The sequence below is a fragment of the Entelurus aequoreus genome, linkage group LG12 (assembly GCF_033978785.1).
Source record: "Entelurus aequoreus isolate RoL-2023_Sb linkage group LG12, RoL_Eaeq_v1.1, whole genome shotgun sequence".
In the NCBI taxonomy this organism is placed as follows: Eukaryota; Metazoa; Chordata; class Actinopteri; order Syngnathiformes; family Syngnathidae; genus Entelurus; species Entelurus aequoreus.
Genome location: NC_084742.1, coordinates 43,746,589 through 43,773,939, shown reverse-complemented (window position 1 = coordinate 43,773,939; position 27,351 = coordinate 43,746,589). Strand labels below are relative to the sequence as shown.

The window sequence follows — 27,351 nt, the reverse complement described above, 5'->3', positions numbered from 1 at the left end:
ATCGAACCGTAGGACACGAGACATAATATGGAATTTCTTCAGAGACATGGTGGCTGGGAAGATGGCCCTTCCAGTCTCTTTATTCCACAGGCTTTCTGCTGCCTCGCCTTTGGACTTGTACACGCCCCCCAAAATGAGCAACCCGATGTATGCCTGCAAGTCAATTGCATCGATCGGCTTCCAACTGTCCCCAAACACACGACTCCCCTCTAAATTGGTCATCAAGAGTACATGGTTCTCAATTGATGGTGTCATGAGGAGCTCAAATGCAGATTTTATGTCTTGGACACGGCTAATCGCATATCGGGTTGGGCCTGGAACCATTTTGATGACATTACCAGCGCTAAGTCTACCCTGCCGTTGACGTGGGGCAGGGGACCACGACAACTTTCCATTTTTGGACAGGAAAATGTCTGCTGGTGTTCCAGTGTTGACAGGAACTTCAGCATCAAGGGTCTCATCCTCATCAGAGGACGATGCCCCATAATCAGGGTCTTCCACAACATTGTCTTCGATTTCAGACACATTTTCCTCTATGTCTACCTCTTCACTAAAAACCTGATCCAAAACCTCCTGGACAGAGAACGTCTTGTGGTTTGGCATCATCAAACTCAAAACAAGAGAGAGAGAGAGAGAGAGTATATCACAAACAGCAGCAGAGAAATGGTTTAGAAGGCAAACTCGAAACAAGAGAGAGAGAGAGAGTATATCACAAACAGCAGCAGAGAAATGGTTTAGAAGGCAAACTCGAAACAAGAGAGAGAGAGAGAGAGTATATCACAAACAGCAGCAGAGACAGCAGCAGAGAAATGGTTTAGAAGGCTGCTATGCGAGTGCTTTTATATGTTTGCTCCTCCCCCCTCCCCTCCTCCTGTTCTCACACGGCGCGGGAACGGAATGTTTGAACTGTTCCGACATCCCGCCATTCCGACAGAGTATAAATTATAAATTTATTTTCAAGACCATTTATCTCAGTGGTTTCTGCATCAATTACTAATAAAGATCTACTCACTGCTTTTTTCTGTGTTCAGGGGACTTAGGAGCACAAATAAATGGTTTCCTACTGGGATGTTCGAGGTAGAAAAACGCTAAAATGGCCACCAAACGCTACTCAAACCACACTAGTTCAGCATGTAATAGTCAGATAAACTCACAGTGATTGTTCCATTTCATTTCTTGTGTGACACTTATATGGAAAACTGAGTTTATATGTATTTGTACGTTCAGAAATTACGAAAATCACTTTTGGTCACATTCAAGACCAAGCCTAACAGTATTCAAACTGCAATAACTCGGTCTATGATGGTTGGATTGACTCACTATTTGTTTCTTTGTGTTCAGGGGACTTAGGAGCACACATAAGTAATTTCCCACTGGGGGGTATTTGGTGGGGGGGGGGGGTGCAATGTGCCGAAATATCTATGGAAAACTGTCAAAATGGCTGCCAAACGATATTAAACCAACAATAATTCAGTGTATGATGGTCAGATCAACTCACAATTGAATTCTCTGTGTTCAGATCACTTGGGAGCACAAAAAAGTCAATTGGATCATGTGTCTCACTCTAACACACAAAGACTTATAGTGCTTTCCAATCCTGGGGTCTATATGACCCCTGAGGAACGATGGCGTGGTCAAAATGTGTACAGAGAAATGAGAAACAATCATGCAGTTGATTTTATATTTTTCTGTGTCTCCCTGATGGATTAGGAAAAGTCATGAAATATTAGGAAGAAAAACTAATGACAACCATCTTTTTAGAGACTCTCAAAATGCCTTGGGGTCACATTGACCCCAAGGACAATAGGAGGGTTAAAGGCTAGAGTATACAAATGAGTTTTAAGATGGGACTTAAATGCTTCTACTGAGGTAGCATCTCTAACTTTTACCGGGAGGGCATTCCATAGTACTGGAGTCCGAACAGTAAATGCTCTATAGCCCGCAGACTTTTTGTGGGCTCTGGGAATCACTAATAAGCCGGAGTTCTTTGAACGCAGATTTCTTACCGGGACATATACATATACAAAACAGTCAGCAAGATAGACTGGAGCTAGACCGTGTAGTATTTTATACGTAAGTAGTAAAACCTTAAAGTCGCATCTTAAGTGCACAGGAAGCCAGTGCAGGTGAGCCAGTATAGGTATATATGTAGGTATATATGTATATAGATATATACAGTATAGGCGTAATATGATCAAACTTTCTTGTTCTTGTCAAAAGTCTAGCAGCCGCATTTTGTACCAACTGTAATCTTTTAATGCTAGACATAGGGAGACCCGAAAATAATACGTTACAGTAATCGAGATGAGACGTAACGAACACATGAATAATGATCTCAGCGTCGCTAGTGGACAAAATGGAACAAATTTTAGCGATATTACGGAGATGAAAGAAGGCCGTTTTAGTAACACTCTTAATGTGTGACTCAAACGAGAGAGTTGGGTCGAAAATAATACCCAGATTCTTTACCGAGTCGGCTTGTGTATTTGTTTGGTTGTCAAATGTTAAAGAGGTATTATTAAATAGATGTCGGTGTTGAGCAGGACCGATAATCAGCATTTCCGTTTATATATCAGCTGCATTCGGGTGGAAGGCGGGGTACACCCTGGACAAGTCCCCACCTCATCGCAGGGCCAACACAGATAGACAGACAACATTCTCTTATTATTATAATCAAATGACAGCAGTCATTTCCATGAGGTTATTTTCTAATACAAGTGTTTAGGCCCACTTACAATGACAATAACAAAAAATATTGTTTTTCATGAACTGTGTACTTGTATTGTTTGTCTGGGTGGAGGTCCTGCTTTGGAAATAATTTGTACCCCTTTCAGACATTGCATTTAGTTCCCATTAAAACATTCACATGTTGCACAATGAGATGTAAGCAGGGGATCATGTGTACATTCCTGCAACTTCCTGTTTGTAAAAAATATATTTTTATTAGTATTTATTTAATATACTAACAGCATTTCATGATTAATATTTATAAATTAAGATTCCTAATAAATGACACTAGAATAAGCACACATTTGATTGGTAAATCATAGTGTAACGACCTGGAATGACACTTAATGTGTGGTGTTGGAGTTGTCCGACTTTTTGTGTGTCTGTAAACGCATCACTGGCTAAATGCCATATGTGCATGTGTTGGCGCAAGTGAGAAAGAGCGAGCGGCTGCTCTTGATATAACAAAGTTGCTTTTGGTCTGGTTTGTACTGCAGAAAATGACCACTTTTGCTAGATATCATTTTTTTTACTAATGTTTTGGTGATGTGTTTATGGCCGACAATAAAGAGTTTTGCTCAGTAAAGTGATGGATGGAATTCATGTCCTCAAAGCGTCTCGACAGACGTTACAATATTTGAACAATGATGACAAAAACTGTTTTCTCTGTCGTGTCCGTGTGTCGAAAATTGTTATGCGCTTATTTTTACTGAATTGGGGTCTTATGGCCCTTATGTGGACACTTATACTGCCATCTGGTGGTGTCAGAAGAGTATAACATACAATGGAATTTGGAAAAAAAAAGTGTGAAAATAAGAATTAGCATGTTTGTTACTTATTGACTAAGTACATCATATCAAAAGATGATTCTTAGTTTTGATTCTAATTAGGGTCCAATAAGCCCAAATAGCAAAGAGAAATAAAAAAAGCATGTAAACAAACAGCTTGGGCCTTATTAAACGATGAATTAGTGTGGCCGAAACGGGGCGTAGGCTAAATAATTATTAGTTTAAGGAGTTATCTGGCTTAGTGTAGACATAGCCTCAGTGAGGTGCTTCGCTGCAGTCAGCCACATTTTAGGACTGTTACTTTATTTACAATAATGAAATCAAATATTGAGTATTGACGTTTACTAATCCATTTCATAATCGTCCATGTCCGAATTGCAGTGCATCTAAAAATCAATTATTTCCCCCTACCTCTAACCAAGGGTAACATTAGTATTTTAATGCAGTGTTTTTAACCACTGTGCCGCGGCATACTAGTGTGCCGTGAGATACAGTCTGGTGTGCCGCGGGAGATTATCTAATTTCACCTATTTGGGTTAAAAATATTTATTGCAAACCAGTAATGATAATCCGCAAATAATGTGTTGTTGTTGAGTGTCTGTGCTGTCTGGAAATCGGCAGACTTATCACATTATACTCTTCCATATCAGTAGGTGGCAGCGGGTAGCTAATTGCTTCGTAGATGTCGAAAACAGCGGGAGGCAGCGTGCAGGTAAAAAGGTGTCTAATGCTTAAACCAAAAATAAACAAAAGGTGAGTGCCCCTAAGAAAAGGCATTGAAGCTTAGGGAAGGCTATGCAGAACGAAACTACAACTGAACTGGCTACAAAGTAAACAAAAACAGAATGCTGGACAACAGCAAAGACTTACTGTGGAGCAAAGACGGCGTCCACAAAGTACATCCGAACATGACACTGTGTTTTTCAACCTTTTTTGGTACGCAAAAGGTATGTAACGCTTAAACCAAAAATGAAAAAAAGGCAAGACCTGTTAGGAAAAAGGCACTTAAGCATGGCTATGCAAAACAAAAGTGAAACTGAACTGGCTACAAAGTAAACAAAAACAGAATGCTGGACGACAGCAAAGACTTACTGTCGAGCAAAGACGGCGTCCACAATGTACATCCGAACATGACATGACAATCGACAATGTCCCCACAAAGAAGGATACAAACAACTGAAATATTATTGATTGCTAAAACAAAGCAGGTGTGGGGAACAGCGGTCAAGGAAGACATGAAACTGCTACAGGAAAATACCAAAAAAAGAGAAAAAGCCACCAAAATAGGAGCGCAAGACAAGAACTAAAACACTACACAGGAAAACAGCAAAAAAGTCCAAAAAAGTCATGGTGTGATGTGACAGGTGGTGACAGTGCACCTACTTTGAGACAAGAGCTATATTGATGCATGATTGGTTATGCTTTAAAGTCATATCCAACAATTGCGACAACGACTTTTTACTGTCAATATCGGCTGCTGAGTTTCAGTTTTTTATGATTTCTGCTGGTGGTGTGCCTCTGCATTTTTTTAATGAAAAAAATGTGCCTTGGCTCAAAAAAGGTTGAAAACACTGTTTTAATGTATTCATTGTTTTTATTGTTCTTTACAAATTCAGTTCCAGGACACAGTAGGACTTTGAAGGCATTCAATGAGTAATAACTATATATAATAATAATATATATAATAGACGTTTTTACCTTTTTGTTAAGTTATTGTTTACTATATTGACTCCATGCTGTTCATGTTTGCAACTAAATAGAATAAGGATCTAGGGGCGGTGTGGCTCAGATGGTAGAGTGACCGTGCCAGCAACGTGAGGGTTTCAGGTTCGATTCCAGCTTTCGTCATCCTAGTCACGGCAGTTGTGTCCTTGGGCAAGATACTTTACCAACCTGCTCCTAGTGCCGCTCACTCTGGTGTATGAATGTGAATGAATGTTTAATGGTGGTCGGAGGAGCAGTGGGTGCAAATTGGCAGCCACGCTTCTGTCAGTCTGCCCAAAGGCAGCTGTGGCTACAAATGTAGCTTACCACAATTAATGTGTGAATGTGGAGTGAATAACTGATGGGTTCTCAGTTTTCTGTAAAGCGATTTGAGTGTCTAGAAAAGTGCTATATAAATCTAATCCATTATTCTTATTGGTAAAAGGAGCCACTCGAATATTACTTCAACCCAGAGCGCAAATACTTGTAATTTAAGGTATGTTCACAACTTAGAGCAAGGGTGTGAAACGTACAGTACAGGTTTTATCCGGCCCGCGTGACGAGTTTGCCAAGTATTAAAATTACAAAAGAAACTGCTGTTCTAAATGTGTCCACTGGATGTCACAATAGCAATTCTGTTAGGCAAGCAAACGGTTTATACCGGGGCCAAGCAAGAGCTACACAGTAAAGGGTGACTGTGGCTCCTCCTCCTCGACCCACATGAAAATTAAAACCTGCCGTTTTATGTCGTCTGCTTCGAACACTTCGTCATTTGGCACCCTTGCTCCCCCATAATGTCTCTGTCAAACAGGAGAAAAGTGAACTTAACCCTTTTGAATAGTTTTTACCTCCGTTTCTTACGGTTTGTTGAGTTAGCTCTGGATTGATACTTGGACATGATAGTATTTGATACCGAGAGGAGTTTACATGTTGTGTTTTGTGTTCATTCCCAGAAAGACTGTGACTTAAAGTTTAATCCTGGCTTTGTAGACACACTGAGACCAAGTCTAAGCTCAGTGTGTATTTGAAACTGCACCAATTTCCTCAGAACAAACTTGAAGGGTTTTGTCCAGACTATTATTTGTGATTTGTAAGTTTTCAGAATGTGCTTGTTCTATTTTTGGCCAAAGCAAAACAAAGAGAACAACCTGGAGTTGTCTTTATTTTTAAGTTATCATGCCACGATTTTACCATTCCGGCCCACTTTGGAAGAGATTTTCCTCCATCCTAAAATGACTTTGACACAGCATAACAAAAAGCCAAGAGACAGCTCGTATTTCAAATTACTCAACATTTAGGGTGCCACTGTGTTATCTACACATAGAGCTCATTAATAATGGGTTAATGCAGGGGTGTCCAAACTTTTTCCAATGAGGGCCAAACACGGAAAAATTAAAGCATGGGGGGGCCATTTTGATATTTTTAATTTTCAAACCATAACCAAATATATGGAATATGGATTTTTTTTTTTTTTTTTTACCTTTAGGGCTCCCGGGGACCATAAAGGGTCTAAGTCATTAAAATGTTAAAAACAAGTCAAATTATTATTTATTTATTTTTATTTAACGCTTACAGTAAATCTCTACAGTATATTAACTTCAGGTTGGTATAAAGTTAAAAAAAAAAAAAAAAAAAGGTTTTATGCCTTTTCTGTCAAAGACAACTTTGTTTTTTTATAATAAAACTGAAATATGCAGTATTTCCCCCACTGCCCAAAACATTTAGAAAGCAATGTTTGATGTTAAGTAATTAGAGCCTTAAAAAGATCATTAATGCAGGACACCATTGATTTTAATTCATTATTATTTTTGAGTAATCACAGTGAAAAGATAAATAAAATCCCATTAAATGTAGTTGGGATCCAAAAGGTGCCCCACTCATAAAGTGATAAATTTTTATGTTATTTTTTTTACTTTCAACACTTAAGTTCTAGATCAACTTCAGATATATCTGTCGATTTTACGTTTGAACTATTATTTTGTTTGTTTTATGCTCTTTTGTCAAAGAAAATGTTGATGTTTTTGTATGGCAACCACACAATATTTTGTGCAATATTTTCCACATAAAACATTTTTAAAGTGAAATATTTGAAATAATTGGAGCCTTGAATAGGTCAATAATTCATTATAACATTGATTATTAAATTTTTTTTTTAACAATGACACAAAAAGAAAAATAAAGATAGACAAAAGAATAAAAACAGCCTGCATGGCAGCTTTGTGTCAACATTGCAACTTTTTCTAGTTAGATTTCACCTCATTCCACTTTTTTTAATGTTTTTTTTATTTTTGCAATAGCATTTCCAGTATGTGTGGCAGGCCAGTAAACAATTAGCTGCGGGCCGCCAATGGCCCCCGGGCCGCACTTTGGACACCCCTGGGTTAATGACATGTTTTGAATGTACAAAGGGCTAAAAACAAATAAGTGCAGGCTGTAAATGACTCCTAGACACTTTGGACTAGGCTCATGTAGGAGGACAGTTAAATGATGTGCTGCAGTGCAACATACTGCTGCTTTATGTTGATCTTAATTGACTTTGCAGTCCATTTCTATGACAGACAACCCACCGTATATTGCAGCACTTAAAGCACTGCCAGAATAGAGGAAGTTCACTTTTCTGTTTTTGAAAGAGATGTAGAATTTGTTCATGTCTGCCAGCCATCAATCTTTCATCGCTTTTATGCTACCGCTGCAATATTTAGGCCTCATTTGTGAAATGAAGAAATACACATCCGTCTTGATGAATAATTTCTATGTTTGATGCTGATCAATATTCTCATTTCATCCACTCATTACGCTCACATGCACACACACACACACACACACACACACACACACACACACACACACACACACACACACACACACACACAGTTATTGAGAGCGGCCAAAGGCGAACGTGTTTCATTTCACGGCAGCAGAACGGCTGCAGGTTGGTGTTAATTGATTTTTATATTGCTCGGGACCCGAGGAGCAGCACTACATTGCTGCTGTGTTATCAAAGATTTAGCAGCTGCATTGATCGCTCACATATGCTATTGACCCGCACTCCAACACAAGCCCTCCTTTGCTGTCTCTTGTCCATCACAGCAAGCTGTATATTGAAGGAAAAAACACAATATTTTTACATATAAGTGTGTCTTTATCCTAAAAAGACACTAATGCCTAAACAACACTTCATTGTCAGACGTTGTCTGTCCAACCTTTGCAAGTTCCTTTTCCACACCTTTCCCCATGACAGCCCCTTTTTTCCTTCATCTTCTTGCTTGTCATTCAACTCCAGCAAAAAAACAAAACTTACTTTTGTTGTGATGGCGATGGGTATTCCCACTAGATCAGGTCCTATTAGCACGAGCGAGCAGCGATAGACGGACTGAAAGCGCGTCAAAAAAGTGACAACTTGTTTTTGCTTTGTAGCGGCGGCGCTTTATGGCCGGTGGAAGGATGTGAGGGGGGAAAAAAAACAATCTACGAGGAGGAACTGCTGAAGAGCTTTTCATGTTGTTTGTGCTTCTCCATATTGTCTTCTCGTCGGTTGTCAATCACTGGTACAACAAAAATGGTTACACCAGTAGGTTTTCAAACTTTTACCACCAAGGACCACCTCAGAAAACGCTTGGCTCTCAAAGTACCACCTTATTGACCAACATCAGTCGGCTCAGTGGCCTTGTGGTTAGAGTGTTCGTCCTGAGATCGGTAGGTCGCGAGTTCAAACCCCGGCCGAGTCATACCAAAGACTATAAAAATGGGACCCATTACCTCCCTGCTTGGCACTCAGCATCAAGGGTTGGAATTGGGGGTTAAATCCCCAAAAATGATTCCCGGGCGTGGCCACCGCTGCTGCTCACTGCTCCCCTCAACTCCCCGGGGGTGAACAAGGGGATGGGTCAAATGCAGAGGACAAATTTCACCACACCTAGTGTGTGTGTAAAAATCATTGGTACTTTAATTACAATACTGTAGCACAGTAGGCCTAAGTATTCATTAAAAACAAGGCATATTTCATATTTCAGCCACTGTAACATTGCGCTGTTGTTGTAACGATACCGGTACTCAAATTATTTCGATACTTTTCAGTACTTTTTTAAATAAAGGGGACCACAAAAAAATTGCATTATTGGCTTTATTTTAACAAAAAAGACAAGGTTGGTACAGCAAAGCATATGTTTATTTGGTCTGTGGTTCTTAAATCAGAAAGTTTGTGCAACGAGGGGTTTGTAAAAGGAGGTTCCACTTGACCACGTGGTCAAAGCGTTGCCTTTTCCATTAAATCCCGAAGTAGAGAGAAAAAAACTTGCATTATTTATAAAGAGTTCACATTTTGGAGTTCAAGTACCTCAGAGTCTTGTTCACGAGTGCGGCGTCTTCAGTAATGCGGACGCTGTATCGATCCGTTGTGGTGAAGAAGGAGCTGAGCCGGAAGGCAAAGCTCTCAATTTACCAGTCGATCTACGTTCCCATCCTCACCTATGGTCATAAGCTTTGGGTTATGACCGAAAGGACAAGATCACGGGTACAAGCGGCCGAAATGAGTTTCCTCCGCCGGGCGGCGGGGCTCTCCCTTAGAGATAGGGTGAGAAGCTCTGTCATCCGGGAGGAGCTCAAAGTAAAGCCGCTGCTCCTCCACATGGAGAGGAGCCAGATGAGGTGGTTCGGGCATTTGGTCAGGATGCCACCTGAACGCCTCCCGAGGGAGGTGTTTAGGGCACGTCCGACTGGCAGGAGACCACGGGGAAGACCCAGGACACGTTTGGAAGACTATGTCTCCCGGCTGGCCTGGGAACGCCTCAGGATCCCCCGGGAGGAGCTGGACAAAGTGGCTGGGGAGAGGGAAGTCTGGACTTCCCTGCTTAACCCTTGTGTAATGTTCATATTGTTGTTACTCAGCCAGCATTTGTGGGTCTGATGGACCCATTGCATTTTGTGGCTTTTAATGCCTCACAATCAAACACTTTTATGATAAAATACTGAACAGATGTTTACCTTATCCCAATAAACATCTGTTCAGTGTTTTAACATAAAAGTGTTTGATTGTGAGGCATTAAAAGCCACAAAATGCAACGGGTCCATCAGACCCACAAACGCTGGCTGAGTAACAACAATATGAACGTTGCACGGAAAATTTCTCTGCCAGGGATTCTTCTTTTGTGTTTCTGCACCTGCGGTTCCCACACAAGGTTGCAACATTGTTTGTCAACACTGTCTGCTCTCATTTTCTCGCACATTTGACCTTCTGATGTTCTGTGTACCTACACTCTGTCCTCCTCCTGTCTAGGCCTTGTGTGTGTGTGTGTGTGTGTGTGTGTGTGTGTGTGTGTGTGTGTGTGTGTGTGTGTGTGTGTGTGTGTGTGTGTGTGTGTGTGTGTGTGTGTGTGTGTGTGTGTGTGTGTGTGTGTGTGTGTGTGTGTGTGTGTGTGTGTGTGGGGTACACAGAACATCAATTTCCACATATGTTAAAGAGGTTCATTTAGCCTACTAATGTGTATTTATAAATAGTTGATTTATATAGGCTAGTAAGGTAAAGTTTTGTACCTGACAAGTTTCGGCTACCTTGCTTCTGCAGCCTTCCTCAGAGGTGTCACGTGATGTTAGTGTGACGTCATCTGTGACGTGTTATATGGATTGTTCCATCCCACCTGAGGTGGTGGGATGGCGGTGTCCCCTGGTGTGCGTCGGGGGTAGGGCGGGGCGCCCCCTGTCGTCCGGATGTCCACCAAACGGCCGGGGGCGGCCCTGCAGGACTGTGTCCCAGGTGTGGGATAGTTGGTAGGCTCCCTCGTCCCTGTTGACAGTCTTTGGGGCCCGCTTCCTGATTTCAACCGCCTCTTTGATCCACCGATGGAATTTGTTGCTTTCCATTCTAATTACCTTGGCTGCCTCCCAGTTCATTAGATGGTTTTCCCTCTTGCAGTGGTCTGAAATGGCTGATTTCAGATTTTCCTGCGTTGCTTTCATTCTCGTTGCACGGGTGAGCGTTCCAGATGTTTCCTTTTCACATTCTTTCTGGTGTTCCTTTTTTCGTGTGCTGAACTGTCGACCTGTCTCTCCTATGTATGTTTTATTGCATGTTAGGCAAGGGATCTCATATATCACATCACACTTTTTCTCAGGGGGGATCTCATCCTTAGGGTGTACTAGGATTTGGCGAAGCTTGATGTGCGGCTTCACTGGTGTGCTGATGTGGTGTTTCCTCATCGCTCGCTGTATGCGTTCTGTGACACCCCTGACGTATGGGAGGGTGACCATGCCCAGGTTCTCAGGCCTAGAACCTTTCTTCTTTTTTTCCTCCTTGTTGTTCCTTTGGACCTCTCGTTTGCCTTTGTTTATGGCCCAGTTTGGGTAGTTGCAGGCTTTGAGCGCCTGTTTTATATGGTCCTCCTCCTTTTCTCTGTCATGGTTGTCTGTGATCACCTTGGTGCGATCATATAGGGTGCGGACTACTGACAATTTGTGTGCTGTGGGGTGCTCTGATGTCCATAGTAAATATTGATCTGTGTGTGTGGGTTTTCTGTATATTGTTATCTTGATGCTTCCATCCTCAGTGTGCTTGATTTTCATGTCCAGGAACGCGATGGATCTGTGCTCTTCCTCTTCATGAGTAAACTTTATGTTTCCCGTCTCATCTATGGTGTTTAAGTGGTCTGTGAGTCTTTGTGTGTGGCCGGTCTTAATTTTCTCCAGGATGTCGTCCACATAGCGCCTCCAGAGGGACAGTCTACATCCTTCGGGAGCGGTGGCTATGGCTTTGGCCTCCAGGTCCTCCATGAAGAAACCACTCATGATGGCTGAGAGGGGGTCCCCCATGGCAAAACCCTCCTTCTGTCTGTATATGGTCCCTCTGAACAGGAAATATTTAGACTTGGCTACGAATGATAACAACTGGACTGTGTCTTCAACTGTTAGGTTTGTTCGTTTCCGGAGTGTTGAATCTGCTTTCAGGCGGTTCTGTACTATGTTTATTGTGACGTCCACTGGTGTTTTTGTGAATAGGGAGACTACGTCGTGAGATATGAGTATCTCGTCTGATTCTACTTTTACAGTGCTTAATTCTTGTGCCAGCTGCTTTGAGTTTTTGCAGTGTTGCTTCGTCTGGCCTACGAGAGGTTTTATTATCTCGACTAGGGCTTTCGAAAGGTTGTATGTAACTGAGCCTATACTGTCAACAATTGGGCGGAGTGGAACGTCTTTTTTATGTATTTTGGGGGTGCCGTATATTCTAGGGGTGATACTGGCTGTCGGTACTAAAAAACTGTAGTTGTCCTTGTCTATTTTTCCCTCGTCCACTAATGGTTTTAGTAGAGTCTTCAGTTTTTTCTTTTTGTCTTCTGTCGGGTCCTTTTTTACAACTTCATATGTGTCTTTATCCTCCAGCATAGCTATCATTTGGTTTTCATATTGTTTTGTGTCCATAATGACTGTTGTCCTTCCTTTATCTGCAGGTAGTATTTTGATGGTTTTGTCTTTGGCTATTGACTGTATAGCTTTCCATTCTTCCCTACTGGTGTTTTTGTGTGTTATTTTGGCAGTCTTCAGTATCCCTGCTACCTCGTTGCGCAAACCCGCTTTGTCGCCTTGATTTGTTAATTTATGACATGCTATCTCTGTTGCTACGATGAATTCTTCGTATGGGATGTTTATTGGGGTTGTGGCAAAGTTAAGACCGCGAGACAACACCTTGTTTTCCGTTACTGTTAATTTGCGTTGTGAAAGGTTACATACCCATTTTTCTCTTTTTTCTGTGTGTTCCTCCTCCTTTTTCGCTGAGGTTAGCTTCTCAAGTTTTCTGATGTGACGGTATTTTGTTGTCTTGAATTCCTTCTCGTGCTCACGTTGTAGGTGTTCATTCATTATTCGTTCGGTTTCCGTGTCCAGGGGGAAACGTTGTTTAAATCCACTCCTTTTTTCGGTTAACTGCTCTTCTATGTTGTTGATCTTATTCACCGTGCATCGTATTCTTTCTCTCACCAAGGCATTCCGTGCTTTTCTTACAATTCGTTCCGCGTTCATCGTCGGAATTGGGTTTTGTACCTGACAAGTTTAACTTGTCAGGTACAAAACTTTACCTTACTAGCCTATATAAATCAACTATTTATAAATATCAATTTCCACACTTCTATTAGCCCCTATTAGACACTTCTATTAGACCCGATGTATATGTAATACATACTTGCCAACCTTGAGATCTCCGATTCCGGGAGGTGGGGGGTGGGGTGGGGCGGGTGTGTGGTTGGGGTCTGGGGGCGTGGTTGGGGCCTGGGGACGTGGTTGGGGGAGTGGTTAAGAGGGGAGGAGTATATTTACAGCTAGAATTCCCCAACTCGAGTATTTCATATATATTTATTATATATATATATATATATATATATATATATATATATATATATATATATATATATATATATATATATATATATATATATGTGTGTGTGTGTGTGTGTGTGTGTGTGTGTGTGTGTGTGTGTGTATGAAATACTTGACTTTCAGTGAATTCTAGCTATATACAGGTATATATATAAGAGTGTCACAACATTGCTGTTTACGGCAGACGAACTGCTTTACGGTAGACGAAAACGTGACTGCTGTTGTTGTGTGTTGTTACCGCGCTGGGAGGAAGTTAATGAAACTGCCTAACAATAAACCCACATAAGAAACCAAGAACTACAGTTATAACGTGATTGGGCAGGCACGCTGTTTATATTGTGGGAAAGCGGACGTGAAAACAGACTGTCGCCGCTGTCCCCACTCAGGTCCGCATTGAGCTGGAGGGGGCGTGGCCTCCAGCTCCGGCTGAATTCCGGGAGTTTATCGGGAGAAAATTTCTTCCAGGAGGTTATCGGGAGAGGCGCTGAATTCCGGGAGTCTCCCGGTAAAACCGGGAGGGTTGGCAAGTATGATGTAATAGAAATGTGTAGGGGGGTGTATGGTGTGTGGTCATTAAATATGTATTCTGATATATGTTCTTCACAGAAAATGAGCCTAAGTCAGTGAGTCCCAGTTTGAAAAATGTATTAATTGTATCATTTTTCTTTTAATAAAAAATGAAAACGGGTCTCACAGACCCAAACACCACACAAGGGTTAGGCTGCTGCCCCCGCGACCCGACCTCTGATAAGCGGAAGAAAATGGATGGCAGCATGGATTTTTTTAAATAACAGCCTCTCTCCAATTCTCACTTGCTTCCAATTTGCGCGTCGTCCTCTTTGGAGCCGCATTGAAGCGAGCATACGGTTGTCCGAAAGGTCTGGCTCGGGTGAAGAACGGAGCAGGAGGAGGTATGGCCCGTCCCCCTCGCCGCTCGACAAATAGTTTGTGACGTTGGCACGTTTAGCCAGGCTCCATCACTGCGTGTCGGAGCGCAACATCGGAAGCCTCAAGTTGTTGACATTTTGGGGGAAGGAGACGGCGAGGAGCATCTGGCACAGTCTCACACTTCATTTGGAGTCTGTTGCAAATGTTGTTAAATATAGCCTCACACACACACACACACACACACACTCACGCTGTCAGTCAGTCACTGGTGTGGCTACTAAAAAGCTTCTGCTGGTGACTCACCATCATACTAATCATGTTTGACAGAAATGTAAACTTAGATATTTGGACCAACATAGCTCCCTGTCACTTGTGATCTCCTCAGATGCCAACACACACACACACACACGCACACACACACACATTGTGTCAGCAAAGGCAGGTTATTAATAAGGTGCTTGTTAAGCATCGTGTTTAAGTCCCTGTGAAAGTGTTGTTAGCATTGTGTTTTTAGGGCCGCCATTAGAGCAACACTGACTGCATCCTCGGAGCGTCATTATGTGCCACTTGACTGCCAGCAAGAAAGGGAAATGACAAGCTGGCCACGTTGTGCGTTGCACTTGACTGCGGTGAAAGAGAAGCAATCAAATATGAGATTTCATTGGGAGAACAGCAATGAGGTGTCGCAAGAGTCTCTCACATGACTTACGATGCGAGTGCGAGTGAGGTTTTTACGCCCGGTGACACAATGGGCTTAATTGCTCCGCCGGCTTGATGAGGCTGGCGGGCGAAATCATCTCGAAAACACGGATCACATATTTTGCCAGTCATCGCCGAGGCGCTCGGGGACGGCCGGGATGAGACGCGAGGGGCGGGGAGACGGAGAATTGAGAAGATTGTTGGCGCTGCTCCACCTGCCGCGTGTGCTTCGGTCTTCAGAATGTCAACTAGTTACACGCTGAAGGGGTGAAGGCGTGGCACGGTTGGCTGAGTGGCTGTGCCAGCAACCTGAGGGTTTCTGGTTCGATTCCCACCTTCTACCAACTTTGTCATGTTCGTTGTGTCCTTGAGCAAAACACTTCCCCCTTGCTCCTGATGGGTGGTGGTTAGGGCCTTGCATGGCAGCTCCCGCCATCAGTGTGTGAATGTGTGTGCGAATGGGTGAATGTGGAAATAGTGTCAAAACGCTTTGAGTACCTTAGTTAGTTAGTTAGTTAGTTTATTATTTCTTCGGTCAGTGGTCAACAAAATAAACAAACAGTTTTACATAAACAAACAGTTGTACATTCATAAATTAAAAATGTTGTACAAACCCCGTTTCCATATGAGTTGGGAAATTGTGTTAGATTTAAATATAAACGGAATACAATGATTTGCAAATCATTTTCAACCCATATTCAGTTGAATATGCTACAAAGACAACATATTTCATGTTCAAACTGATAAACTTTTTTTTTTTTTTGCAAATAATCATTAACTTTAGAATTTGATGCCAGCAACACGTGACAAAGAAGTTGAGAAAGGTGGCAATAAATACTGATAAAGTTGAGGAATGCTCATCAAACACTTATTTGGAACATCTCACAGGTGAACAGGCAAATTGGGAACAGGTGGGTGCCATGATTGGGTATAAAAGTAGATTCCATGAAATGCTCAGTCATTCACAAACAAGGATGGAGCGAGGGTCACCACTTTGTCAACAAATGCGTGAGCAAATTGTTGAACAGTTTAAGAAAAACCTTTCTCAACCAGCTATTGCAAGGAATTTAGGGATTTCACCATCTACGGTCCGTAATATCATCAAAGGGTTCTGAAAATCTGGAGAAATCACTGCACGTAAGCAGCTAAGCCCGTGACCTTCGATCCCTCAAGCTGTACTGCATCAACAAGTGACATCATTGTGTAAAGGATATCACCACATGGGCTCGGGAACACTTCAGAAACCCACTCTCAGTAACTACAGTTGGTCGCTACATCTGTAAGTGCAAGTTAAAACTCTCCTATGCAAGGCGAAAACCGTTTATCAACAACACCCAGAAACAGTTGGTCGCTACATCTGTAAGTGCAAGTTAAAACTCTCCTATGCATCAAATATCAAACATCTAATATCTTGTCTTTGTAGTGCATTCAACTGAATATGGGTTGAAAAGGATTTGCAAATCATTGTATTCCGTTTATATTTACATACAACACAATTTCCCAACTCATATGGAAACGGGGTTTTTACTTGAAACAGTGGTTTCCGGGTTTCTTTCTTTGACCCTACTTACCAAGCCTTTGACGCGCCCGACCATGGCTGCGGCTCCATCAGTGCAGACACATGTGCAGTTTTCCCATGTAAGCCCGCTTTTGTCAAACTATTCCGACGTGACCCGAAATATTTCCTCCCCTGTTTGATTTTTTCCGGCAGTGCCTTGCAAAATAGGACGTTTTCTTTAATGTCTTCTCCATCCACAAAATGCATTTTGGCCAAAAGCTGACAATATCCACTAATATCCGTCAACTCGTCAAGTTGCAAGGCAAATTTCTTACAGTTAAAGTTAAAAAGTTAAAGTACCAATGATTGTCACACAATGATTGTGGTGAAATTTGTCATCTGCATTTGACCCATCCCCTTGTTCACCCCTGGGAGGTGAGGGGAGCGGTGAGCAGCAGCGGTGGCTGCGCCCAAATCATTTTTCGTGATTTAACCCCCAATTGGAGTTAAATCTTAAATCTTCAACTAAATAGGGACGGCGTGGCGCGGTTGGGAGAGTGGCCGTGCCAGCAACCTAAGGGTACCTGGTTCAATCCCCACCTTCTACCAACCCTCGTCATGTCCGTTGTGTCCTTGAGCAAGAACACTTCACCCTTGCTCCTGCCAGCTACCGCCATCAGTGTGTGTGAATGGATGAATGTGGTCAAAGAGCTTTGAGTACCTTGAAGGTAGAAAAGCGCTATACAAGAATAACCCATTTACCATTTACCATTTAATTCCAACCCTTGATGCTGAGTGCCAAGCAGAGAGGTTAATGGGTCCCATTTTTATAGTCTTTGGTATGACTCTGCCGGGGTTTGAACTCACAACCTACCGATCTCAGGGCGGACACTCTAACCACTAGGCCACTGAGTAGGTTACGGATGCGCATCTTTTCCAAAACAACAGTTTCGATGTCCGCAGACATGTCGTCAATACGTCTGGCAATTGTGTTATCTGAGAGAGGCACTTTGGCCGCGTCAATGGCTTTACAAGCTGGCAGTATTAATGTTTCTGCCACAGTGTGGGACTTCTTGGATTTAGCTACGAGTTCAGCAACCAGGTAGCTAGCTTTGAGGGCGCTCTCGTTTACCATTTGTGGTTTTTCTCCGAAAAGTTGCCTGTTTCTCATTGTTTGTACGTAAGCGTAGAAAATAGTCCATTGGCTTGTTTTGAACGGAAGGGTGTTTTCGTTTGGCGATGGCGTTTAAAGGCCTACTGAAATGAATTTTTTTTAATTCAAACGGGGATAGCAGATCCATTTTATGTGTCTTACTTGATCATTTCGCGATATTGCCATATTTTTGCTGAAAGGATTTAGTAGAGAACATCGACGATAAAGTTCGCAACTTTTGGTCGCTGATAAAAAAAAGCCTTGCCTGTACCGGAAGTAGCGTGACGTCACAGGTTGAAAGGCTCCTCACATTTCCCCATTGTTTACACCAGCAGCGAGAGCGATTCGGACCGAGAAAGCGACGATTACCCCATTAATTTGAGCCAGGATGAAAGATTCGTGGATGAGGAACGTGAGAGTGAAGGACTAGAGTGCAGTGCAGGACGCATCTTTTTTCGCTCTGACCGTAACTTAGGTACAAGCTGGCTCATTGGATTCCACACTCTCTCCTTTTTCTATTGTGGATCACGGATTTGTATTTTAAACCACCTCGGATACTATATCCTCTTGAAAATGAGAGTCGAGAATGCAAAATGGACATTCACAGTGACTTTTATCCCCACGACAATACATCGGCGAAACACTTTAGCTACGGAGCTAACGTGATAGCATCGGGCTTAACTGCATATAGAAACAAAAGAAATAAGCCCCTGACTGGAAGGATAGACAGAAAATCAACAATACTATCAAACCATGTACCTGTAAATACACGGCTAATGCTTTCCAGCCCGGCGAAGCTTAACAATGCTGTTGCTAACGACGCCATTGAAGCTAACTTAGCAACGGGACCTCACAGAGCTATGCTAAAAACATTAACTATCCACCTACGCCAGCCAGCCCTCATCTGCTCATCAACACCCGTGCTCACCTGCGTTCCAGCGATCGACGGAGCGACGAAGGACTTCACCCGATTATACCGTGCGGTCGGCGGCTATTGTCGGATAGCGCGTCTGCTATCCAAGTCAAAGTCCTCCTGCTTGTGTTGCTACAGCCAGCCGCTAATACACCGATCCCACCTACAACTTTCTTCTTTGCAGTCTTCATTGTTCATTAAACAAATTGCAAAAGATTCACCAACACAGATGTCCAGAATACTGTGGAATTTTGAGATGAAAACAGAGCTTTTTGTATTGGATTCAATGGAGTCTGAATACTTCCGTTTCAACGATTGACGTCACGCGCATACTTCATCATACATAGACGTTTTCAACCGGAAGATTAGCGGGAAATTTAAAATTGCACTTTATAAGTTAACCCGGCTGTATTGGCATGTGTTGCAATGTTAATATTTCATCATTGATGTATAAACTATCAGACAGCGTGGTCGGTAGTAGTGGGTTTCACCAGGCCTTTAAGCTCGCTTGGCACCATGGCGCTCTTGGATAGCTTCTCACCACACACCAAGCACTGCGGAGTCGGTGCTGTCGCATCCCCGGTGAAAGTAAATCCAAATGAAAGATAGCTTTCGCTGTATTGCCTCGAGCTCACCGTCTTGTCTTTTTTATTTTGTCGACCACTTCATCTGGGTCAGAAATTTGTCCAGGACCTTGTTCGGCATTTGCATTTTCCCTTCCATTTCCACAAAGGTCTGTACATGTAGAAGAAGGAGAAACACGGGCATGTCTGGATGACTCGCCTCCATCTTTTTAGCTGCGGTTGCTATGAAGCTGGCTGTGGCGCGTTCTTTCTGGCGTCACTTCTTGTGTGGGGCGCACAACTCAGTTGGTAAACGATCAATGAGTTCATACAAAGCGAAGTGCCGGAGATTCAAGAAATTCACTTAGCCGTGTAAAAATTTGTCCGAGGAGGGGGACCTTAAACGATGGTTTAGTGTGGCTGACACGAGGCTTGGGCTAAATAATTATTCGTTTAAGGGGTTAAACGACTTAGTGTAGACATGGCCTTATATCAGTGTTTTTCAACCTTTTTTGAGCCAAGGCACATTTTTTGCGTTGAAAAAATCCGCAGGCACACCAGCAGCAGAAATCATTAAAAAACTAAACTCAGTTGATAGTAAAAAGTCGTCGTCGCAATGGTTGGATATGACTTTAAACCATAACCAACAATGCATCAATATAGCTCTTGTCTCAAAGTAGGTGTACTGCCATGACCTGTCACATCACACAGTTACTTATTTTGAGTTTTTTGCTGTTTTCCTGTGTGTAGTGTTTTAGTTCTTGTCTTGCGCTCCTATTTTGGTGGCTTTTTCTCTTTTTTTTGGTATTTGCCTGTAGCAGTTTCATGTCTTCCTTTGAGCGATATTTCCCACATCTACTTTATTTTCGCAATCAAGATAATTTCAGTGGTTTTCATCCTTCTTTGTGGGCCCATTGTTGATTGTCGTGTCATGTTCGGATATACATTGAGGACGCCATCTTTGCTCCACAGTAAGTCTTTGCTGTCGTCCAGCATTCTGTTTTTGTTTACTTTGTAGCCAGTTCAGTTTTAGTTTCGTTCTGCATAGCCTTCCTTAAGCTTCAATGCCTTTTCTTAGGGGCACTCACTTTTTGTTTATTTTTGGATTAAGCATTAGACACCTTTTTACCTGCACACTGCCTACCGCTGTTTCCGACATCTACAAAGCAATTAGCTACCGGCTGCCACCTACTGATATGGAAGAGTATTACACGATTACTCTGCCGAGCTCTAGACAGCACAGACACTTTGCAGACTGTAATTACTGGTTTGCAAAAAATATTTTAACCCAAATAGGTGAAATTAGATAATCTCCCACGGCACACCAGACTGTATCTCACAGCACACTAGTGTGCCGCGGCACAGTGGTTGAAAAACACTGCCTTATATCACTCCGCGTCGTCGGAAGCACTTTAAAAATAGTCGGAGCGGAATGGATGCAAAGGTGACGATGAGGATGTGGACAAACTGGGACATAAACAAAATAAGATCTGAATATATTTGTTTATCGATAATTCCGACTGACACACGCAAGATGGAATCTTTACAACAACGAGGGTATTTGTTGATCATTTGTGGGCCTGCAGGTGGAGCTGGAGAGAGGGAAGATCCTGCACATCAAGGCACTGGCTCTGGGCGACCTGAACAAGGCTGGTCAACGGGAAGTCTTCTTTGAGCTGAACGGACAGCTGAGATCCGTGTTGGTCAAGGACACGCTCGCCATGAAGGTACGCCATGATGGATGGACTATGTCAATCAAACTGTTAGACTTTTTCAATTTATTATGAACACTTCAAAAGGTATAGTGCAGGGGTCGGCAACCCAAAATGTTGAAAGAGCCATATTGGACCAAAAAACAAAAACAAATCTGTCTGGAGCCGCAAAAAATTAAAAGCCATATTACATACAGATAGTGTGTCATGAGATATAAATTGAATTAAGATGACTTAAAGGAAACTAAATTACCTCAAATATACCTACAAATGAGGCATAATGCTGCAATATGTACATATAGCTAGCCTAAATAGCATGTTAGCATCGATTAGCTTGCAGTCATGCAGTGACCAAATATGCCTGATTAGCCCTCCACACAAGTCAATAACATCAACAAAACTCACCTTTGTACATTCATGCACAACGTTAAAAGTTTGGTGGACAAAATGAGATAGAAAAAGAAGTGGCATAAAACACGTCCTAGAAAGTCGGAGAAAGTTATACATGTAAACAAACTACGGTGAGTTCAAGGACCGCCAAAATTAGTAGGACAAAACGGCGCTCGCCAAATACTCAAATCAGTGAAGCATGTTTAATATAAACAGTGTGCTTTATAACAATTAGGGAGGTTTGCGTCATGTTTGTCCTCCTACGGAAACCATATTAAAACAAAAACTTTTTTTTTTTCCTCATCTTTTTCCATTTTTCATACATTTTTAAAAAAGCTCCAGAGAGCCACCAGGGCGGCGCTAAAGAGCCGCATGCGGCTCTAGAGCCGCGGGTTGCCGACCCCTGGTATAGGGAGTGCTCAATTTAGGTGCTGAGGGCGTGAATGTTGGTATTGTAGTGCGCTTCCCAACCGTGCACTGCAAAAAGTCTGTGTTCAAAAACAAGAAAAAAAAATACAAAAATTAGGGGTATTTTACTTGAACTAAGCAAAATTATCTGCCAAAAGACTTTCCAAAACAAGTCAAATTAGCTAACCTCAATGAACCCAAAAATACCTTCAAATAAGTACATTCTCACTAATAACAAGTGCACTTTTCCTGGTAGAAAAAAAAGAGACCTTTTTGCTCAATATGTTGAAAAATATTCTTAAATTAAGTAAATGCTAGTGCCATTATCTTGACATAATGATATGCGCTCGGCATTACATTTCTTGAAACCAGCAAACTTGTACTAAAAACTAATTTATTGTTCTTTATGGAAAGGCAACAAGGCAACCGCTTGTTACTCTCGGGGTCTACTAGCCGCTCAGGCAAATCATATGGTCTAAAAATGCATTTTTCCATCGACAACATGACATCATCGCGCCAAGTGCGTGCTCTTTCAGTCAATTAGTGCGCATATACACTACCGTTCAAAAGTTTGGGGTCACATTAAAATGTCCTTATTTTTGAAGGAAAAGCACTGTACTTTTCAATGAAGATAACTTTAAACTAGTCTTAACTTTAAAGAAATACACTCTATACATTGCTAATGTGGTAAATGACTATTCTAGCTGCAAATGTCTGGTTTTTGGTGCAATATCTACATAGGTGTATAGAGGCCCATTTCTAGCAACTATCACTCCAGTGTTCTAATGGTACAATGTGTTTGCTCATTGGCTCAGAAGGCTAATTGATGATTAGAAAACCCTTGTGCAATCATGTTCACACATCTGAAAACAGTTTAGCTTGTTACAGAAGCTACAAAACTGACCTTCCTTTGAGCAGATTGAGTTTCTGGAGCATCACATTTGTGGGGTCAATTAAACGCTCAAAATGGCCAGAAAAAGAGAACTTTCATCTGAAACTCAACAGTCTATTCTTGTTCTTAGAAATGAAGGCTATTCCACAAAATTGTTTAGGTGACCCCAAACTTTTGAACGGTAGTGTATATAGCCCGGCCCCCTGCCAAAACATTTTTAATTGTAATTTTGAAGAATGTACCTGAATGTGCATGAACTATTTCTGTTCAAAATTGTTAGAAATGTCACATGTTAAATGTTTAAATATTAACTGTCGTATTTTCTATTGTTTCATTGAAAATAAAACAGCAAAGTCCATTTTGCTGTCATCTGTTTTAATATGAGACAAAATTGTGTCAAAGTCATGATTTTTTTTTTCATGCTTAAAATAAGAAATTATTACTTTAAAAAAGTAGTTTTATACTTGTGAGTGTTGATGATACAACTTTGCATCAGTTGATATTCTAGTTTCAAGCATGTTTTACTCTAATATAGGTCATAAAATCTCAGCAACAAGCTGTAATAACTTACTGAGATCATTTAGGAACAAAACCCTTAAAACAAGTAAAACACTCTAACATAAAAGCTGCTTAGTGAGAAGAATTATCTTATCAGACAGAAAATAAGCAAATATCACCCTTATTTGAGATATTTAATCTAACTTAGATTTCAGTTTTTGCAGTGTGGATGTGCACTTTCAGAAATCACAGCATTTATCTTCTTCTTCTCTCCTTTTTAGTTGTGAATTTCAACCACTCATGTTAGTCTGTCAACAAAAAGCCACATGGCGGTGATTGAGGGTGGTTAGGCGCTATCGCTGCACACACGTGTACACGGTGCAGGGCTCGTCCTTGGGCCGCACATATGCACTGTGGAAGTGGCAAATTGTTGAATTGCCCTTGTCCCTGATGAGTGACGGAAGCCTCAACTTTCTATGTAGGAGATGAAGTTCCATCCTAAGGCCCAGAAGTCCATCAAAGGTCAGGTGGGCGCACCCATGCCCGGAAAGGTCCTGGAGGTCAAAGTGGAGGTCGGATCCAAGGTCAGTTCTTGTACCTTTCTTCTTGAGCAGGTCTTTTACTTTGCCTTAGACCAGAAAGTCTCCAACCTTTTTTAAGTCGAGAGCTTGATTGATTGATTGATTGATTGATTGATTGATTGATTGATTGATTGATTGATTGAAACTTTTATTAGTAGATTGCACAGTGAAGTACATATTCCGTACAATTGACCACTAAATGGTAACACCCGAATACGTTTTTCAACTTGTTTAAGTCGGGTTCCACTTAAATTGATTCATGATACAGATATATACTATCATCATAATACAGTCATCACACAATATAATCATCAGAGTATATACATTGAATTATTTACATTATTTACAATCCGGGGTGTGGGATCTGGAGGGGGGTTAGGTTTGGTTGTTATCATCACTTCAGTCATCAACAATTGAGAACAGAGAAATGGACATTGGAACAGTGTAGGTCTGACTTGGTAGGATATGTACAGCAAGTAGTGGACATAGAGAGAGAGATCAGAAAGCATAAGAAAAAGTATCTACATTTGATTATTTACATTTGATTATTTACAATCCGGGGAGGGTGTTAGTTTAGGGCTGAAGTTGCCTGGAGGTGTACTTTTATTGCGGTTTTGAAGGAGGATAGAGATGCCCTTTCTTTTACACCTGTTGGGAGCGCATTCCACATTGATGTGGCATAGAAAGAGAATGAGTTAAGACCTTTGTTAGATCGGAATCTGGGTTTAACGTGGTTAGTGGAGCTACCCCTGGTGTTGGGGTTATGGCGGTCATTTACGTTAAGGAAGTAGTTTGACATGTACTTCGGTATCAGGGAGGTGTAGCGGAGGTTTTTGCCAAATGAAAAAGGCAGAGTTACTCTTCTTTGCGACACAGTGGAACTTGTTGAACGGGAATCGCATAGTTTTTCCACAAGAAACAATGTAAATATGAATAATGGGTTCCAGCCTATTTTAGTGAAGGTTTGTACTAGGGTTGTACGGTATACCGGTATTAGTATAGTACCTTGATACTAATGGTTACATCGATATTTTTTAGCATCACAAAATCTTCTTTCGTTTTTTTTTAAATGTATATCATGTTTATAAACTCAGGAAATATGTCCCTGGACACATGAGGACTTTGAATATGACCAATGTATGATCCTGTAACGAGTTGGTATCGGATTGATACCCAAATTTGTGGTATCCTCCAAAACTAATGTAAAGCATCCAAACAACAGAAGAATAAGTGATTATTACATTTTAACAGAAGTGTAGATAGAACATGTTAAAAGAGAAAGTAAGGAGATATTAACAATAAATGAACAAGTAGATTAATAATTCATTTTCTACCTCTTGTCCTTAATAATGTTGACAAAATAATAGACACAATATGTTACTGCATATGTCAGCAGCTAAATTAGGAGCCTTTGTTTGCTTACTTACTAATAAAAGACAAGTTGTCTTGTATGTTCACTATTTTATTTAAGGACAAACTTGCAATAAGAAACATATGTTTAATGTACCCTAAGATTTTTTGGTAAAATAAAGCCAATAATGCCATTTTTTGTGGTTCCCTTTTTTTAGAAAAGTATCAAAAAGGACCGAAAAGTATCAAAATAATTACACTAGTTTGTACACTTTAAACACAATATTAAGTGTAACAAACATAATTGTGTCGGTGCATACAAATGACACACACACACACACACAAGTCTCTCTGGTGGTCTCACAGAAAAACTTAACTTGAACAACCATATTGCTAGAATAATAAACATTTAAAGAGTAAAAATCAATTCATAGTTGTTCCTCATGGTGTGCTGAGTGAGAGGAGGGGAAATAAGAGAAGTATGTGCACTGGACAGAGACACTGAAATAAGGAAGTTTCATCCTCCTAATGTGGAAAAAACCACTCTTGTCCAATTAGAGACTCGCTGCTGCGGGAGCCTGCCTTCCTCACCTTGTCAGTTCCAGCAAGCACAAAATGGCTGCCAGCGGGGACACACAACGAATGAATGAGGCATTGGTGCACAGACAGTGTTCGCACACGGAGGCACATATGGCTCAGCCTAAAAGTTTGCAAACAGAAAAGTTGACCAAAATAGGGGTTTGTAGATATACAGTCGTGGTCAAAAGTTTACATACACTTGTAAAGAACATAATGTCATGGCTGCCTTGAGTTTCCAATACTTTCTACAACTCTTATGTTTTTGTGATAGAGTGATTGGAGCCAGACTTGTTGGTCACAAAAAACATTCATGAAGTTTGGTTCTTTTATGAAGTTATTATGGGTTTACTAAAATGTGACCAAATCTGCTGGGTCAAAAGTATACATACAGCAATGTTAATATTTGGTTACATGTCCCTTGGCAAGTTTCACTGCAATAAGGCGCTTTTGGTAGCCATCCACAAGCTTCTGGCAAGCTTCTGGTTGAATTTTTGACCACTCCTCTTGACAAAATTGGTGCAGTTCAGCTACATTTGTTGGTTTTCTGACATGGACTTGTTTCTTCAGCATTGTCCACACATTTAAGTCAGGACTTTGGGAAGGCCATTCTAAAACCTTAATTCTAGCCTGATTTAGCCATTCCTTTACCACTTTTGACATGTGTTTGGGGTCATTGTCCTGTTGGAACACCCAACTGCGCCCAAGATCCAACCTCAGGGCTGATGATTTTAGGTTGTCCTGAAGAATTTGGAGGTAATCCTCCTTTTTCATTGTCCCATTTACTCTCTGTAAAGCACCAGTTCCATTGGCAGCAAAACGGGCCCAGAGCATAATACTACCACCACCATGCTTGACGGTCGGAATGGTGTTCCTGGGATTAAAGGCCTCACCTTTTCTCCTCCAAACATATTGCTGGGTATTGTGGCCAAACAGCTCAATATGTGTTTCATCTGACATCACATGGACAAAGATAAGATCTTCTGGAGGAAAGTTCCGTGGTCAGATGACTCAGTTCAACAACGGTGACATAAAATGAAAAAAAAAACACAAATTTAACACACGACTAGAGATGTCCGATAATATCGGCAGGCCGATATTATCGGCCGATAAATGCTTTAAAATGTAATATCGGAAATTATCGGTATCAGGAGGCTAAAGAGAGCGAAAAGAGCGAAACTCCAATGAGCGGTGGTCCCCGGCTGATGACCCTGCAGCTGACCCAAGGCGCTGTAGGAGGCGCGTCAGGCATACTTGCCCAGCAGAAACAACACCATATCTGTACAATCAATTTTTATTATCGGTATCGTTTTTTGTTTTTTTTATTAAATCAACATAAAAAACACAAGATACACTTGCAATTTGTGCACCACCCCAAAAAACCTCCCTCCCCCATTCATTCACACTCATTCACATAAAAGGGTTGTTTCTTTCTGTTATTAATATTCTGGTTCCTACATTATATATCAATATATATCAATACAGTCTGCAAGGGATACAGTCCGTAAGCACACATGATTGTGCGTGCTGCTGGTCCACTAATAGTACTAACCTTTAACAGTTAATTTGACTCATTTTCATTAATTACTAGTTTCTATGTAACTGTTTTTATATTGTTTTACTTTCTTTTTTATTCAAGAAAATGTTTTT

The 27,351-nt window shown here is 41.4% G+C and overlaps 1 protein-coding gene across 1 annotated transcript in view; it reads left to right on the top strand.

The window, feature by feature from the left end:
* The window catches only part of LOC133662242 (pyruvate carboxylase, mitochondrial-like), a 687,704-nt gene that overhangs the window by 654,901 nt on the left and 5,452 nt on the right, over positions 1–27,351 (top strand). Inside the window, exons 25-26 of the mRNA XM_062066065.1 lie at positions 20,881–21,021; positions 23,677–23,778. Of these exons, the coding sequence (XP_061922049.1) occupies positions 20,881–21,021; positions 23,677–23,778 (243 nt within the window). The remainder of the gene's footprint in view (positions 1–20,880; positions 21,022–23,676; positions 23,779–27,351) is intronic.